This window comes from Salmo salar, chromosome ssa09, assembly GCF_905237065.1.
Source record: "Salmo salar chromosome ssa09, Ssal_v3.1, whole genome shotgun sequence".
Lineage (NCBI taxonomy): Eukaryota > Metazoa > Chordata > Actinopteri > Salmoniformes > Salmonidae > Salmo > Salmo salar.
In genome coordinates, this window is record NC_059450.1 from 83,729,783 (window position 1) to 83,749,019 (window position 19,237).

Sequence of the window (19,237 nt, forward strand, 5' to 3'; positions counted from 1 at the left end):
AAGGCCGTAGGTTATCCGCCGGTCTATTAATGCTGATGAATCAGCAGACAATGCGAGGTCATTGCACAGAGACTCTGTCTTTATTATTGTGGCTACATAAAAGTAGGGAAAACAATAAATGGGAAGATGGAATGGCGGCTCCTCCAAAATTGACTATAATTTCAGGAAGAGTTCTTTGTTCCAAAAGCCTTGTTCTCTGTACAGTACCCAATTACATTACAGCCAAACAATAACAGGAACACTGACTGCTAAAATAAAATACCAAAATCACATTATTACAGTCCGATAATACATTAGCCACATTATCTTATGCTGGTGCTGCTACCAGCCTAATGAAACACAACCTAGACCAATGAAGAGTGAGACTCACTGCCCATCTCCAGCTGATGTTCCAATAGAAACTGGTGCCTGGTGTCCATAAGGTTGCAGGTTTAAATCCCCAGTGGGCATTCAGCATCTGAACCCCAGAGCAGGGCACTTAACCGGAGTGCTTTGTGTTAGCCATTCAGCTGTGAAAAGAGAAGAAATGAAGCAGTGAATGTGAGATGTGATGTGAGATGTGAGGAGGAGTAGAGGAGCTGCTGTGTGGATTAAAGGCCTGCTGCTCTGGAGAAAAGAGGACTGTCAGATGTATCCTTTTGACATGGATCTGAAGGGGCTTTAAAATGATCTTCCTTTGCTGGTTTTCTCTCTCGCTCTCCTTCTTGTGCCCCTCGTTTTCCCCTTCTTTTGAACTGTTCTTTAGAGGAGATATCATTCTAGACACACACACAGACATTGAGACAAGCACGTACACACATACACACACCCACACACATGCACAAATACTGGGAGTTCCTTTCCAAGGTGACCACCGTATTACAATTAAGGCTAATAATAATGAAATGACTGTATCAGACAGCAACCCTTCCCCTCCCCCCTACTTGCTCTCCTTTTTATTCTAGTTTATTTTCTTCTCTTTTTCACCTGTGCTTCCTTTCTCTCCTCTCTCTCTTTCTCCGCCAGACGGTCAGTCCTCCCTAGTCCTGGATCCAGAGCTCTCTGTCTCCGCCCCGGCTCCAGAGGACTCCCCCACACACCTAGGCACCATGACCCAGGAGGGGCAGGGACACCCTCAGGCTGAACCCCCTACATCCCCAGACAGCCAAGGGGAAACGCCAGCCCACCCTGCAGAGAAGCCAGCCACAAACCAAGGGCTGGAGGGGCAAGGTCTGGAGGTGGAGGGGATAGAGGGGACCAATGAGAAGGAAGGGGAGGAAAGTGTTATGGTACAAAGGGAAGTACACAGAGAAAGAGAAGGTGAGGAAAGTGGAAAGGGAGAGGGTGACGAGGTAGGCGAGGGAGTGGAACAAGTGATGCAGGGAGAAGGAGAGGTGCATGAAGAGAGAGAGAGTATGGCAGAGACAAGTGATGAAGAAGATGGAGTGGGGGATGAGAGGATAGATGCAGGGGATGGTCAGCCAGACGGAGAGCTAGAGAGAGAGAAGGAGAGGGAAGAAAGGGAGGAGGAGGTGGAGATGGAGGGGGATAACATGAACACAGAGGCCACAGAGGAGTCAGAACCAGCCTGCGAGCCTGGCTGTGAGGAGGAAGAGGTGGTGGAGGAGGGTGAGGAGGAGTTACCTCCACCACCACCACCTGAGGATCAGGAAGAAGACCAGGACCAGGACCAGGACTTACCAGACCCACCACAGTCTCTGGACATAGTCAGGTCAGTACAACAGACATGAGCAGTCCTTGACTAGTGTGGTCATGAATGAATGTATAGGTGGGATCATTTATAGAACATCCTTCAACAGACTGAGATGAGTGTGTAGCTATTTAATTTAACGTTTTATTCCGATTATACTCTATGTTTCCATACAGGATGGACAATGGGATAGGACCTGAGAATGGAATCAAAGGGCATGAAGAGGAGGATGATGAAGATGATGAAGATGAAAGAGAAGGAGGCGGCTTAGTGGAGGTCATCCATGAACACCTGGACACATTCAGCTCCACCTTCGAGTGTTCCGTAGAGCTGGCGGACACAGAGGTGGAGGAAGAGGAGGAGGAGGAAGGGGAGGGAAGGGAGAACCAGGACAGTTTCAGCTCTGTGTTTGAACGCATCGTGGAGCATGTTGTCGCCATAGAGGGGGAGGAAGAGGAAGATGAGGAAGACGGGGAGGGAGAGAGGGAGAAGAGCGGGATGGACAACAAGGATGGCTTCAGCTCGACGTTTGAGCGTATTGTTGAGTCTGCGCTTCTTCGTGGGGGGACGTGCTACAGTAGTCTAGACTCCCTGGATGTCCTGTCACTCACAGACGAGACAGACAGCTGTGTCAGCTTCGAGGCTCCGCTCACCCCCCTCATCCAGCAGAGGTCCTTTCTCCAGAGCCCTGAGCCTCTGGAGCTGGAACTAGCCACTGTCATGGAGCAGGAGGGAAGCGAGGCTGGACCCGAGGCCCAGCAAGGAGAGCCTGAGGCTGGGGAGAGTGCTGCAGGCCGTGGGCTTGGATCTGGAGGAAGCCCACTGCGGACCACCATCACCGGGACCAGGTCGGAGTTTGTCCTGAGCCAGCCTGGCCGATGGGCCATCCCAAATGGGTTTCACATGAACACCCAGGGGGGAGCGGAGGGTTCTGGAGCCATACCCAACTCTATGAGGTAAGATGGCAAGGCAGGGGCAAAGGGGTGGGGAATTATGGTGGGTTGAGTGAGTTAGAGTTAGATTAATAGCTACGGTTAGAGTTGAGCCGGGGTGTGGACTTGAAGCTAGGGTTAGGTTTAGGGTTACAGTTAGGGTTATGACTAGGGTTAGGTTTAGGGTTACAGTTAGGGTTATGACTAGGGTTAGGTTTAGGGTTACAGTTAGGGTTATGACTAGGGTTAGGTTTAGGGTTACAGTTAGGGTTATGACTAGGATTAGGTTTAGGGTTACAGTTAGGGTTATGACTAGGGTTAGGTTTAGGGTTACAGTTAGGGTTATGACTAGGGTTAGGTTTAGGGTTACAGTTAGGGTTATGACTAGGGTTAGGTTTAGGGTTACAGTTAGGGTTATGACCAGGGTTAGGCTTTAGGGTTACAGTTAGGGTTATGACAAGGGTTAGGTTTTGGGTTACAGTTAGGGTTATGACTAGGGTTAGGTTTAGGGTTACAGTTAGGGTTATGACTAGGGTTAGGTTTAGGGTTACAGTTAGGGTTATGACTAGGGTTAGGTTTAGGGTTACAGTTAGGGTTATGACTAGGGTTAGGTTTAGGGTTACAGTTAAGGTTATGACTAGGGTTAGGTTTAGGGTTACAGTTAGGGTTATGACTAGGGTTAGGTTTAGGGTTACAGTTAGGGTTATGACTAGGGTTAGGGATATGTTGAGTGGGTCAGTAGTAGGTTGTCACATGTTGTGGCTGGTTGGCTATCAATTTAAGCTAGGTTGATTTAGGTGAATCAAAGTGCAGTACTCAGATATCATTCAAGATAAGTCTCTGGCCTATCCACTACTAAAGCATGTCTAGTGAAGCTCACATCCAGCAGGGGGCATGAGTGATATGGCCAGGCCGGCTGAGGTTCATTAGCAGGGGGGTCTGGTCTGGCTGGGCTTGTGCTACAGGTCCAAGGCTGCAGGAGATGGGGGTCTATGCCATGGAGCTGAGATTATGACCACCACATTCAACCTACACAGAATCCTGAATGGAATCAATTCCTAGAGCAGGCTGGGTAATTCCAGTCCTCCAGGGCTTGATTGGTGCCCCAGCCCCAGCTAACACACCTGACTTTCTTCAGTTTAGAATACAATTTGATTAATCAGCTGTGTTTGCTAGGGATGGAGAAAAAGTGTGCCACCAGTCAGGCCCTGGAGGAGTTGCCCACCCCTGTCCTAGAGAAAGCATGCTAGCATCTAGTTTATATACATTGCAATACCTGTGTCTGAGTTCATGCCAAAAAATGTAAACCAGGTCCATTATCACATAGCTATGTTCTCCCATATAGAGTGGTAATGTGAAACACATGGGAGCATGAGACCTGGCCACAGGTCAGGAGCCATTCTACTATCCCAACAGGACCACAGTCTCTGGGTCTAATGTTTCAAATCCTATCAGATTGTCAGAGATCACTGCTGGGATAATGTTCTGCTGATCACTTGGTGTTCCACTTCTGAATCAGTGCAGGATATCATGGAGCTAAGTGCCTCCTTTTAGAATGTGTGACACACAACATTCTAAAGGCTGTGGTGAATTCTAGAACTGATGGCATTAGAGATCATTCTGAATTCCAGGATGGATTCCAGAATGAGTGAAGCTGGCATGTGTTCCAACTCCAAAATACATTAGCTCTTCTCTGCACTAGGGACTTATACATGCTCAGTACATTTCTAATAGTTCTGATAGATAGCAGCTCTCTCTCTCTCGCTCTCTGTATTTCTGCAGATGTTATCGTTTAAGCGAGAGCCTGCTTCCTGCCCGTCAGCCCCTGGCTGAATGAGACATTGTTTTGGCAGTGACATCATCGTCTTTGGCCTTCCTCTGCCCAGCGGGAGAGAGGGGAGAACACATGCTTCTAGATCATGCCAGACTTACCAGCCACTTTTCAATCTGGAGTGGATACAGGTGTAGGGAAGTCAATTTGAGCGTAATGCATGAAAAAAAATGCTTCATAGATGAAGTTCTTATCATATTTGGAGTCTCTCTCTGTGCTCATGCAGCTCTCTTTGAGGATGGGTAGAGTACCAGGAATGATCTTTTTGTTTGCATCGTTCTGTCAAACAGAGGATGATGCACAACGTCTGTTCTCTTTTACTGTCAGATCTCTACTCTGGTGCTCCCTCTCTCTTTCTCCCTCCCATGTCCCATCGCATCTTCTCTCTCTTGTCTCTACCCCTCCTTCTCCTCTTCTCACTTCTCCCCTTCCCTTCCCTCCCTCTCCCCCTAATTTTCTCTACTCCTCCTTTTATCCTTAACTTCTGCCCTTCCTTCCCTCCCTCTCTGTTTCCCACCTCTCCCAAATCCAGCTGGTAGCCACAATGCTAACATCTTTGCTGAGAATATTGTGGGAAACTAGTCTGTATCTCAGCAGGAACCAGCAGCCGCAAAAAAGAAGAGAGGAAGAGCACTCATCGACCCAGTCAGTCGGCCAGTCAGTCAGTCAGCCACACAGTCAGTCAACCAGTCAGTCAGTCAGTCAGTCAGCCACTCAGTCAGTCAGCCAGTCAGTCAGTCAGCCAACCAGTCAGCCAGTTAGTCAGTCAGTTAGCCAGCCAGTTAGTCAGTCAGTCAGTCAGCCGCCCATTCAGCCAGTCAGTCAGTCAACCAACCAGTCAGACAGTTCATCAGTCAGCCATCCAGTCAGTCAGCCACCCAGTCAGCCACCCAATCAGTCAAACAGTTATCCAGTCAGCCAGTCAGTCAGTCAGCCACCCAATCAGTAAATCAGTTATCCAGTCAGCCAGTCAGTAAACCACTCAGTCAGTCAGTTAGTAAGCTACTTGGTCAGCCAGTCAGTCATTTAGTAAGCTACTCAGTCAGTCAGTCAGTCAGTTAGTAAGCTACTCAGTCAGTCAGTCAGTCAGTCAGTCAGTCAGTCAGTCAGTCAGTCAGTCAGTCAGTCAGTTAGTAAGCTACTCAGTCAGTCAGTCAGTCAGTCAGTCAGTCAGTCAGTCAGTCAGTCAGTCAGTCAGTCAGTCAGTCAGTCAGTCAGTGGGTCTGGTTCCTTGTTACAGACAGCCTATCAGTCAGTCTCCATGAGAACATTGAATTGGTTCTGGTTCTCTCTCTACAGCAGTGGGCCAGTATAGTTGAAGCTTAGCTATAATCCATATAGCTATATGGCTGTACTAAAGCCACATGACTAGAAGACCAGCGACCTGAAATCCTCAGCCACTCTCAATATGAACATGAGGACACACATGTGGTCCTAGTATTACAGCTTAGAAAGCCAGCTGGTGCTACCTAGCTAGATCTGTTTCTGAATAGCTTTACGGTAGGTATCCAGATCATTGCTGGTTGAATGATGTTTCTGTCAGAGAGAGATGCTAGGCAGGTGATGGAGTTGGAGATGGTATTGTGCCCATTGATCATGCTGTAAGACTGGGAATGCGTCCCAAATGGCACCCTATTCCCTTTATAGTGGACTGCTTTTGACCACAGTCCTATGGGCCCTAGTCAAAAGTAGTGCACTATAAAGGGAATAGTGTACCATTTTGGACAGCCTGGGCCTCTCTCCCCTGTGAGCAGGATACAGAGATGTGAGGCTGTAAACAGACAAGATGAAAGTCACAACCTCTATATCAGAGGAGCTGCTCCTCATTGAAGATTACTCTGCTTCATGTAATGTGCTGCACAGACACAGAGAGACGCAAGGATGCAAACAGACACACACACACACACACACACACACACACACACACACACACACACACACACACACACACACACACACACACACACACACACACACACACACACACACACACACACACACACACACCAGAGAGACAGGCCCTGTCCTTGTGGGTGTCACTCTAAAGTAATAAAGCTCTTGGGAGAGTTCTTCTCTCTGCTGCTGAAATTCTCTTTAGATAATCCACTCATGTTCCAGCAGCAATATGCCATGAACACACACACGCACACACATACACACACACCTTTTTTAGATTTAGTCTAGTCTTAGTCATTTTGACTAAGATATCATTGTCACATTTTTGTCATTTGAATAATGATTTAGTCTAGTTATTGTAAAAATTACATTTTGATTTAATTTATTAGGATCCACATTAGCCGATGCCAATGTCAACAGCTAGTCCTACTGGGGTCCGACACGAAACGAAAAATACATGACAGACAAAAGACTTTACAATTTACATACATTTAAAAACATTCACATGTAGTGTGTGTGTGTGTGCTTCTATCAGTTACACATACAGTACAGTACATACACACAAGGAGGTCACATGGGGGAGAGGCGTTGTGCCGTGAGGTGTTTTTTGCATTTTGTATTTGTTTTTTGGAGTTCCATGGCTCTGTATAATACTGTATGTTTGCTTGAATTTGTTCTGGACCTGGGGTCTGTGAAAAGACCCCTGGTGGCATGTCTGGTGGGGTAAATGTGTGTAAGTTGACTATGCAAACAATTTGGAATTTCTAACACATTAATGTTTCTTTTAAAAACAAGAAGTGACGCAGTCAGTCTTTCCTCAACTCTTAGCCAAGAGAGACTGGCTTACAATGGTATTCATATTATCCCTCTGATTACAATGAAGAGCAAGACGTGCCGCTCTGTTCTGGGCCAGCTGCAGCTTAACTAGGTCTTTCTTTGCAGCACTTGACCATATGACTGGACAATAATCAAGATAAGATCAAACTAGAGCCTGCAGGACTTGCTTTGTGGTGTCAAAAAAGTAGAGCATCTATTTATTATGGACAGACCTCTCCCCATCTTTACAACCGCTGAATATATGTTTTGACCATGACAGTTTACAATCTAAGGTAACACCAAGTCATTATAATATCCACCCTGCACAGCCAGAAGAGGACTGGCCACCCCTCATAGCCTGGTTCCTCTCTAGGTTTCTTCCTAGGTTTTTGGCCTTTCTAGGGAGTTTTTCCTAGGGAGTTTTTCCTAGCCACCGTGCTTCTTTCACATGCTTTGCTTGCTGTTTGGGGTTTTAGGCTGGGTTTCTGTACAGCACTTTGAGAATATCAGCTGATGTACGAAGGGCTATATAAAAATAAATTTGATTTGATTTGATTTGAAATTTGATTTGATTTAGTCTCCTCAACTTGTTCAACAGCCACACCATTCATTACCAGATTCAGCTGAGGTCTAGAACTTAGGGAATGATTTGTACCAAATACAATGCTCTTAGTTTTAGAGATGTTCAGGACCAGTTTATTACTGGTCACCCATTCCAAAACAGACTGCAACTCTTTGTTAAGGGTTTCAGTGACTTCAAATTAGTGAAGTGCACCGTCTGGATGCTCCTTATTAATCACATCAGACCAACAAATATTTTTTACATCATTCACATAAGAGTCACAGCAAAATATTTTGTATGATCTCTTATACACTATTTTAGGCCCAGCTTTTGGAACTTTGGCTTTCCTGGATATAGCCACTATATTGTGATCACGGCATCCAATGGGTATGGATAGAGCTTTAGAACAACGTTCTACAGTATTAGTAAAAATGTTATTAATACATGTGGATGATCTTGTTCCTGTAGTGTTTGTAAACACCCTGGTAGGTTGATTAATAACCTGAACCAGATTACAGGCACTGCTTACAGTGAGAAGCTTCCTCTTGAGCAGACAGCTTGATGAAAACCAGTCAATATTCAGGTCCCCAAAAAAGTAGACCTCTTTGTTTACATCACATACACTATCAAGCATTTCACACATATTATTTAGATACTGACTATTAGCACTTGGTGACCTATTAAAATGTGCCAGGTGAACCTGCAACCACAACACTTCAGTAACACTTGACATGAGATCTTCTCTAAACATTACAGGGATATGGCTCCGAATATATACAGCAACACCTCCCCCATAATTTGTGTAGTTTTATTTTACCTTTATTTAACTAGGCAAGTCAGTTAAGAACAAATTCTTATTTACAATGATGGCCTACCCCAGCCAAACCCGGACGACGCTGGGCCACTCGGGAGCCCCATAAGCATTTCTGTCTCTTCTATAGATGTTATATCCTTGTATTGCTACTGCTGTATCATCAAATTCATTATCTAAGTGAATCTCAGAAATGGCTAATATATGAATGTTATCTGATGATAGCAAGTTATTGATTTCATTAACATTATTTCTAAGGCTACATATATTAATATGGGCTATTTTCAACCCTTTCCTGGTTAGCTTATCAGAGATATAACTACTATGGAAAAGAGCAAACAAAGCAAGATACAAAAAAATATACATTCATTAGCCCATTAATCAGTTGGTGTGTGCTGCGGGGTTGAAGATATAAACCCATAGGCTTGGCTCTCTCATCCCTTCCAGGCATTTGGAAGGGAGGGTGGACAATGAGCCTGTCATAGCAAATTTAAGCAATGTCCCCACGCACTCTGGCAGCTTTCATGGCTGGGGTGAGTTCTTTCCTGTTCTGGTGCACAGCTTCAGGATATTACTTCCCTCAAGTTCTTGGCTCTTTCCAGAACAGCTACCTTGTTCTTGAACCTCAGTAATTTGACCACTATCAGCCTGGGCCTGTCACCTGGGCCGGTGCTGTATTTTCCAGTCCTGTGGGTGCGCTCCACCTCAATCTTCCTGTGGTCCATCTTCAGTTTCTCCTAGATCATTTCCCTCACTTTGACCTCATACTCCGTCCAGGTCTCATGTGGAGATTCTGCAATTCCATCCACAACCATGTTGTACCGCCTTGATTGTCCCTTGAGATAATCTGATTTCTCTGTCATTGTTATCATGGATTCACATACAGAACTGATGTCCTCTCTCAAAGACTTACAGATTGCTGTCAACTTGCCTTTCTCTTATTTAAAATCATCGAGCTGACCCTGGGAGAACTGCAAACTGTTCTTCAGGTCCTGGACCTCTGTGGTCAGGTCGACCATTATTTTATTTGTTGACTCCACCCGTATTTGGACAAAACACTTGAAGCTATTTTCTTTTTGATTGTTTAAAAGATCCTCACCTGTGATAGAGAGACACCACGATCCTCAACGGTACTCCCGCCGGCTTTGGTCTTTGTACGGTAACAGCTTAGGTTGTGCTGTTACTCCTCGCCATTCCAGACAGGGCAGGTCACAAGGAAGATTGAAAACAACAAACAACAGGGATCTAGATAGCCACAAGCCCGGGACAATCCGCTGTCCCAGTCACAATGGCTAACCGCGCCGCGGGCTGCGTTCCAGCCCTTAAGAAAACCCTGCTAGCTTGATAGGCATCTAGCTAGCAGCTAGGTTAACTGCTACGCCAAACAGCTCCTCAGCTCCGGCCTTGATCAGCAGGATAATTAGACAGATAGTAGAGGTCCCAGCAACTGATGCCAACCACGTCGCGAGATCCAAACAAAAGGTAGCTAGTAACCAAACTTTTTCAATAGACTTTCAAAACGTTCCAAAACTTTCCTCCTTCCGCGTTCACATTTGTACAGCCTCATTAACCTATAGTAAACATAAATCCCTGACTTCCATGTACACAAACATGCATAGCCTTGTCCTACCCACAGTAATTCAGCCTACCAAAAGTAATTCAGCCTATATTATTACACATTACATACAAAACAGACACACAGTGCAGAGAGAGAGAGAGAGAGAGAGAGAGAGAGAGAGAGAGAGAGAGAGAGAGAGAGAGAGAGAGAGAGAGTTGGAGTACTAGTCTGAGTCCACATTAACTCAAAATAAAGATATTTTATAAACCTTTATTTAAATGGACAAGTCAGTTAAGAACAAATTCTTAGTTACAATGATGGCCTACTCCGCCCAAACCCTCCGCTAACCCGGACGACGCTGGGCCAATTCTTGCGCCGCCCTATGGGACTCCAGATCACAGCCATTTGTGATACAGCCCGGGATCAAACCAGGGTCTGTAGTGACGCCTCTAGCACTGAGAGGCAGTGCCTTAGACCGCTGCACTTTAATAATGCAACACTGGTCGCTTTAATAAAGTTCACATACTGTTTTGCCCATTTCATATGTATATACTGTATTCTAGTCAATTCCATCCTATTCAACTATTTAAAAAAAATATATATATTACAATTTAACTAGGCAAGTCAGTTAAGAACAAATTCTTATTTTCAATGACAGCCTAGGAACAGTGGGTTAACTGCCGTGTTCAGGGGCAGAACGACAGATATTTTATCTTGTCAGCTCGGGGATTCAATCTTGCAACCTTTCGGTTACAAGTCCAACGCTCTAACCACTAGGCTACCTACCGCCCCGATTTGTATTGATATGTATTATGGATCCCCATTAGCTGCTGCCAAAGAAACAGCTACTCTTCCTGGGGTCCAGCAAAATGAAGGCAGTTTATACAATTTTAAAAACATTACAATACGTTCACAGATTTCACAACACACTGTGTGCCCTCTGGCCCCTACTCCACCACTTCCACATATCTACAGTACTAAATCCATGTGAATGTATAGTGCGTATGTGTGTGTGTGTGTGTGTGTGTGTGTGTGTGTGTGTGTGTGTGTGTGTGTGTGTGTGTGTGTGTGTGTGTGTGTGTGTGTGTGTGTGTGCGCGTGCGCGTGTGTCTGTGCCAATGTTTGTGTTGCTTCACAGTCCCCGCTGCTCCATAAGGTGTTTTTTTAATCTGTTTTTTAAATATAATTTTACTGCTTGTGTCAGTTACTTGATGTGGAATAGAGTTCCATGTAGTCATGGCTCTATGTAGTACTGTGTGCCTGCCATAGTCTGTTCTGGACTTGGGGACTGTGAAGAGACCTCTTGTGGCATGTATTGTGGGGTATGCATGGGTTTCCGAGCTGTGTGCTAGTAGTTTAGAAAGACAGCTCGGTGCATTCAACATGTCAATACCTCTCATAAATAAAAGTAGTGATGAAGTCAATCTCTCGTCCACTTTCAGCCAGGAGAGATTGACGTGCATATTATCAATATTAGCTCTCTGTGTACATATAAGGGCCAGCCATGCTGCCCTGTTCTGAGCCAATTGCAATTTTTCTAAGTCCTTTTTTGTGGCACCTGACCACACGACTGAACAGTAGTCAAGGTGCGACAAAACTAGGGCCTGTATGACCTGCCTTGTTGATAATGTTGTTAAGAAGGCAGAGCATCGCTTTATTATGGACATATTTCTTCCCATCTTAGCTACTACTGTTTATCAATTTGTTTTGACCATGACAGTTTACAATCTAGTGTTACTCAAAGCAGTTTAGTCATTTCAACTTGCTCAATTTCCACATTATTTATTACAATATTTAGTTGAGGTTTAGGGTTTAATGAGTGTTTTGTTCCAAAAACAATGCTTTTAGTTTTAGAAATATTTAGGGCTAACTTATTCCTTGCCACCCACTCTGAAACTAACTGCAGCTCTTTGTTGAGTGTTGCAGTCATGTCAGTCACTGTAGTAGCTGACGTGTATAGTGTTGAGTCATCCGCATACATAGACACACTGACCTTACTGAAAGCCAGTGGCATGTCATTAGTAAAGATTGAAAAAAGCAAGGGGCCTAAACAGCTACCCTGGGGAATTCCTGATTCTAACTGGATTATATTTGAGAGGCTTCCATTAAAGAACACCCTTTGTGTTCTGTTAGACAAGTAACTCTTTATCCACATTATAGCATGGGGTTAAAGCCATAACACATACTTTTTTCCAGCAGCAGACTATGATCGATAATGTCAAAAGCTGCACTGAAGTCTAACAAGACAGCCCCCACAATAATTTTATCATCAATTTCTCTCAGCCAATCATCAGACATTTGTGTAAGCGCTGTGCTTGTTGAGTGTCCTTCTCTATAAGCATGCTGAAATTCTGTAGTCAATAAAGTTTACTGTGAAATAGCACTGTATCTGGTCAAACACCATTTTTTCTAGAAGTATTTGAGCCAGTAAAGGGGGCTTTACTATTCTTGGGTAGCGGAATGACTTTAGCTTCCCTCCAGGCCTGAGGGCACACACTCTCCAGTAGGCTTAAATTGAAGATGTTTCAAATAGGAGTGTCAATATCGTCTGCTATTATACTCAGTAATTTTCCATCCAGATTGTCAGAGCCCGGTGGCTTGTCATTGTTGATAGACAACAATAATTTTTTCACCTCTTCCACACTAACTTTACAGAATTCTAAAGTACAATTCTTGTCTTTCATAATTTGGTCCGAAATACTTGGATGTGTAGTGTCAGCGTTTGTTGCTGGCATGTCATCCATAAGTTTGCTTATCTTGCCATTGAAAAAGTAATTAAATAGTTTGCAATATCAGTGGGCTTTGTGATGAATGAGCCATTTGATTCAATGAATGAAGGAGCCGAGTTGGCTTTTTTCCCCAAATTTTCATTTAAGGTGCCCCAAAGCTTTTTACTATCATGATTTATATAATTTATCTTTGTTTCATAGTTCAGTTTCTTTTTCTTTGCCAATCAGTTGGGCTGCCAGATTTAATTCCCATATCCTTTGCCTCATCCCTCTCAACCATATCATTTTTCAATTCCTCATCAATCCAAGGGGATGTAACAGTTTTTACAGTCATTTTCTTAATGGGTGTGTGCTTATTAGTAACTGGAATAAGTAGTTTCATAAATGTGTCGAGTGTAGTGTCTGGTTGCTCCTCATTACACACCACAGACCAGCAAATATTAAAATATTCATTAACATATGAATCACTACAAAACTTCTTGTATGGCCTCTTATACACTATAATAGGGCCAGCCTTTGGAACTTTGGTTTTCCTAGATATGGCTATTATATTGTGATCACTACATCCTATGGATTTGGATACTGCTTTAAAGCAAATATCTGCAGCATTAGTAAAGATGTGATCAATAGATGTTAATGATTTAATTCCTGTGCTGTTTGTAACTACCCTGGTAGGTTGACTGATAACCTGAACCAGGTTGCAGGCACTGGTTACAGTTTGACGTTTTTTTTCCTGAGTGGGCAGCTTGATGATAGCCAGTCAATATTTAAAATCACCCAGAAAATATACTTCTCTGTTGATATCACATACATTATTAAGCATTTCACACATATTATCCAGGTACTGACTGTTAGCACTTGGTGGTCTATAGCAGCTTCCCAGAAGAATGGGCTTTAAGTGAGGCAGATGAACCTGTAGCCATATTACTTCAACAGTATTTAACATTAGATCGTCTCTAAGCTTTACAGGAATGTCGTTCTGAATATAGACCACAACACCGCCTCCGTTGGCATTTCTGTCTTTTCGGTAGATGTTATAACCATGTATTGCTACCACTGTATCATCAAAGGTATTATCTAAGTGAATTTCAGAGATAGTCAGAATATGAATGTCATCTGTTACAAGCAAGTTATTGACTTCATGGACCTTGTTTCTTAGGCTACATATGTTAATATGGGCTATTTTTAGCACTTTTCTGGGTTGCTTGATTGTTTTTAATGCTTTACAGGGAAGCTTATCAGAGGTAGACTTACTCATGTTATTTACATTGGAGCTGAGAGGTGAGCTGCATAAAGTGGTCTTATTACTATTGCACACCGCCTCATTGCCAACAGTGTAACTCTGGTTTATAGGCTCATGATTACTGCTTACAATAGCTGTAGGATAAACAGATGTATTCGGTGCAATTAGGGGTACATACATTAAATTACTTACATTGTGTTTGCCAATGCCCCTAAGATCATGTACATTTGATGCAGCATTATGATGACTCATTTTCACAACGGTAGGGATTAACTGAGCTGGTCTTGGATCATTGACCAGTCATTGTTTCAACGCTGCCTTGAAATGCGTGGACAGAGTCCAGGAGCCAAGATGATTTGGATGGACTCCGTCATTCCTGTAGAGTACCTTCTGTTTCCAGAAGGTGTCAAAGTTATCAATAAAAATGACTACAGCCGAGCTACAGTAGTCTTTTAGCCAAATGTGTAATGCCAGCAGTCTGCTGAATCTTTCATACCCGCGGCCCAACGATGGTACTGGACCTAAAATTATTGGCTGTTTTTTTGGAGTCTTTTAATGCTAAAATCAGTTCTTTAAAATCAATTTTCAAATGTTCCTAGCTAGCTCTCCTGATGTCGTTTGACCCCACATGGACTACAACAGTGTCAGCTCCCGGCATCTGTGGTAGAACAGTTGGAAGCAGCCTTGTTATGTCCTGTACTCTTGCTCCTGGGTAGCACAGGGTTTTTGCCTTGGGGACCGAGATGTTTCTCACCATAGAGTTGCCGATGATGACAGCTGGTGATGTTGAATGGGCTGGTCTCTCAGGCAGCCTCACGGTCTGGTGAAGATCTGAAGATCTGAACCCGAGGTAGAAGCCACCGGAGAGGGAGAAAGAACCGAGGACAAAGACGCTGGATTGCTGTACATATACTATTCTAGCCTACGTATTCTTCAGATATACTATATATTCTATCCACATACTGTCCATAATGGGATGTATAGACATTATGGACAGGTATATGTATATTTATACTGATTTGTGTGTATTGCTGTGTATTGTTAGATATTACTGCACTGTTGGAGCTAGGAATACAAGCATTTCACTACACCTGCTAAATATGTGTATGCGACCAATTAAATTTGATTTGATTTCAATGTAAAATGCAGCTTGCTAATGCACAAAAAAATAATAATTGCCCAGTGAGATGCTTATTAACCTCTTCTGATCCAAGATGGCATAGCAGTGGGGATGTCTGCTTTGATTGTCTTGTCCCGTCCCTTGTATATATCGTTTTTCTTAGTATATATTTGTATTATTTTTTTATCTCATGTTCCATCTATGGACTGAACATACTCTCCTGCATCCCGCCTCACCCAATGTGATATGGATCTGCTATTTTTACACTTTTGAACTGGAACCCCCTTCAGAAGCTAGCCAGCTAACTAGCTAGTAGTCAGTTAGCCACTGCTAGCGGTCATCACCGTTAACGTGGACTGCCAGCCTCAGCCCGGGCAGCTCCTGCCAGCCTGCACAGCGCAATATCCACCCAGAGCATATCGGATTGCTTTTCTCTACCACATCTCCGGATTCCTACCGCAAGCTCTGAACCCTTTACTCCGGATCATCGCAGCTAGCTAGCTGCTATCCGAGTGGCTATTCGTGTCTAACGTCTCTGTCCCAAAGCAAGCACCAGTTAGCCTGGAGCTAACCTCGAACTAGGCCCATCTCCTGGCTAGCCGAAGAGATTCCATCAAGCAATCCCTGGGCTTCAATTACCTCTTTTGCCAATTGGCCTGGACCCTTTACTGCAGACACGGAGCACCACCGATCCATCACAACTGGTCTACCGACGTAACCGTCTGAGGGTGTTTCTGTCCCAAAGCAAGCAACAGTTAGCCTGGAGATAGCCTCGAGTTAGACCCTTCTCCCGGCTAGCTGAAGAATTCCATCAGATAATTCCTGGGCTTCAATACCTCTTCTGCCAATTGGCCTGTGCCCTTTGCTGCCGCCGATCCATCACAACTGGTCTGCCGACGTAACCGTCCGAGGGGGTTTCAACAGACTCTCCCGTTGCGACGTCCTCCTGAGGCCCTGCTGCTAGCCCCGACCTGCTAGCTATCTGAATCGCCGTACCTCCAGCTTGCCTAGCTACTCACTGGACCCTATGATCACTCGGCTAAACATGCCTCTCCCTAATGTCAATATGCCTTGTCTATTACTGTTTTGGTTAGTAATTTTTCTCTTATTTCAGTGTAGAGCCTCCAGCCCTGCTCAATATGCCTTAGCTAGCCCTTATGCTCCACCCCCCACACATGCGGTGACTGCACCTGGCTTAAATGGTGCCTCTAGAGACAAAACCTCTCTCATCGTCACTCAATGCCTAGGCTTACCTCCACTGTACTCACATCCTAACATAACCTTGTCTGTACATTATGCCTTGAATCTATTCTTCCGCACCCAGAAACCTGCTCCTTTTACTCTCTGTTCCGAACGCACTAGACAACCAGTTCTTTTAGCCTTTAGCCGTACTCTTATCCTACTCCTCCTTTGTTCCTCTGGTGATGTAGAGGTTAACCCAGGCCCTGCAGCCCCCAGCATCACTCCAATTCCCCAGGCGCTCTCATTAGCACACTCCACCAACCCGGATGTCCTAGCCGTGTCTGAATCCTGGCTTAGGAAGGCCACCAAAAATCCTGAAATTTCCATCCCTAAATATAACATTTTCCAACAAGATAGAACTGCCAAAGGGGGCGGAGTTGCAATCTATTGCAGAGATAGCCTGCAGAGTTCTGTCATACTATCCAGGTCTGTGCCCAAACAATTCGAGCTTCTACTTTTAAAAATCCACCTTTCCAGAAACAAGTCTCTCACCATTGCCACTTCTTATAGACCTCCCTCGGCCCCCAGTTGTGCCCTGGACACCATATGGAAATTGATCACCCCCCATCTATCTTCAGAGTTTGTACTGTTAGGTGACCTAAACTGGAACATGCTTAACACCCCGGCCGTCCTACAATCTAAGCTAGATGCCCTCAATCTCACACAAACCATCAAGGAACCTACCAGGTACAACCCTAAATCCTAAATCCAGGATCTCAGCGATCACTGCCTCATTGCCTGCGTGCGTACTGGGTCCACGGTCAAACGACCACCCCTCGTCACTGTCCAACACACCCTAAAACACTTCAGCGGGCAGGCCTTTCTAATCGACCTGGCCCGGGTATCCTGGAAGGATACTGATCTCATTCCATCAGTAGAAGATGCCTGGTTGCGCTTCAAAAGTGCTTTCCTCTCCATCTTAAACAAGCATGCCTTATTCAAAAAATGTAGAACTAAGAACAGATATAGCCCTTGGTTCACCCCAAACTTGACTGCCCTTGACCAGCACAAAAGCATCCCGTGGCATTCTGCATTAGCATCGAATAGCCCCCGCAATATGCAACTTTTCAGGGAAGTCAGGAACCAATATACTCAGTCAGTTAGGAAAGCAAAGGCTTGCTTTTTCAAACAGAAATGTGCTTCCTGTAGCACTAATTCCAAAAAGTTTTGGGACACTGTAAAGTCCATGCAGAATAAGAGCACCTCCTCCCAGCTGCCCACTGCACTGAGGATAGGAAACACTGTCACCAGCGATAAAGCTATGATAATCGATAATCTCAATAAGCATTTTTCCACGGCAGGCCATGTTTTCCACCTAGCTACCCCTCTACCCTGGCCAACATCTCAGCACTCCCTTAAGCAACTTTTCAAGACAGTGTCCTCAAACAAAAACTCGTATTTCTTATTTGTTTTTTGAAGTGTCACGTCCAGCAGAGGGCGTAATGGTGTTAGTTTTGGTCAGGATGTGGCAGGGGTTTTGTGTGTGTGAATGGTTGTGTTGGTGATTGGGACTCCCAATTGAAGGCAGGTGTGTTGAGTTGCCTTTGATTGGGAGTCCTATATAGGAGTGTGTTTTTCTTTGGGGTTGTGGGTAGTTGTTTTTGCACTGCGTTTGATAGCATGCAAAACTGTTGCTGTCTTGGTTATTATTGGTTTTCCTGTGGATGCTTTACTCTGATTGATTAAAAGTAAGAGTATTCACATTCCCGCTGCGCCTTGGTCCATTTCTGAAGACAACTGGTACATGAAGTTACAAGCATGAAACTTTGAATATAGACTATTGACACCCTGTGGAAGCCAAAGGAATTGTATCCAGGGAAATATTTTACAATATGAGCTTTTTTGCATTTCTAAGAGGATGGTCTCTCAAAAAACAAATTCTGGTTGTTTTTTCTTTGGATTTTCTCCTAACATATCTATTGTGTTATATTCTCCTACTTTATTTTAACATTTCTACAAACTTCAAAGTGTTTACGTTCCAATGGTACCAATAATATGCATATCCTGGCTTCAGGGCCTGAGCTACAGGCAGTTTGCTTTGGGCATGTCATTCAGCTGGAAATTGAGAAAAAGGAGCCTGATCCCTAAGAAAAAGCATCTCGAATCCAAAATGAAATCTAGAATCGGCTTCCTATTTCGCAACAAAGTCTCCTTCACTCATGCCGCCAAACATACCCTCGTAAAACTGACTATCCTACCGATCCTCGACTTCGGCGATGTCATTTACAAAATAGCCCCCTACACTCTACTCAGCAAACTGGATGTAGTCTATCACAGTGCCATCCGTTTTATCACCAAAGCCTCATATACTACCCACCACTGCGACCTGTATGCTCAAGGTTGGCTGGCCCTCACTACATATCCGTCGCCAAACCCACTGGTTACAGGTCATCTATAAGTCTTTGCTAGGTAAAGCCCCGCCTTATCTCAGCTCACTGATCACCATAGCAACACCCACCCGTAGCACATGCTCCAGCAGGTATATTGCACTGGTCATATCCAAAACCAACGCTTCCTTTGGCCGCCTTTCCTTCCAGTTCTCTGCTGCCAGTGACTGGAACGAATTGCAAAAATCTCTGAAGCTGGAGTCTTATATCTCCCTCACTAACTTTAAGCATCAGCTGTCTGAGCAGCTTACCGATCACTGTACCTGTACACAGACAATCTCTAAATAGCACACCCGACTACCTCATCCCCATATTATTACTTACCCTCTTGCGCTTTTGCACCCCAGTATCTCTACTTGCACATTCATCATCTGCACATCTATCACTCCAGTTATTAATGCTACATTTTTATTATTTTTG

General features: G+C 44.4%; 1 protein-coding gene across 4 annotated transcripts in view; it reads left to right on the forward strand.

The window, feature by feature from the left end:
• Positions 1-19,237, forward strand: part of LOC106612116 (PH and SEC7 domain-containing protein 2) — a 60,660-nt gene that overhangs the window by 15,972 nt on the left and 25,451 nt on the right. For all 4 annotated transcript variants that reach the window (XR_001330232.2, XR_001330233.2, XM_045724118.1 and 1 more), the window contains exons 2-3: positions 1,006-1,711; positions 1,867-2,646. Coding sequence is in view for 2 of the 4 variants with exons in the window: in XM_045724118.1 (XP_045580074.1) it covers positions 1,089-1,711; positions 1,867-2,646 (1,403 nt within the window). In the remaining 2 variants the exon portion in view is untranslated. The remainder of the gene's footprint in view (positions 1-1,005; positions 1,712-1,866; positions 2,647-19,237) is intronic.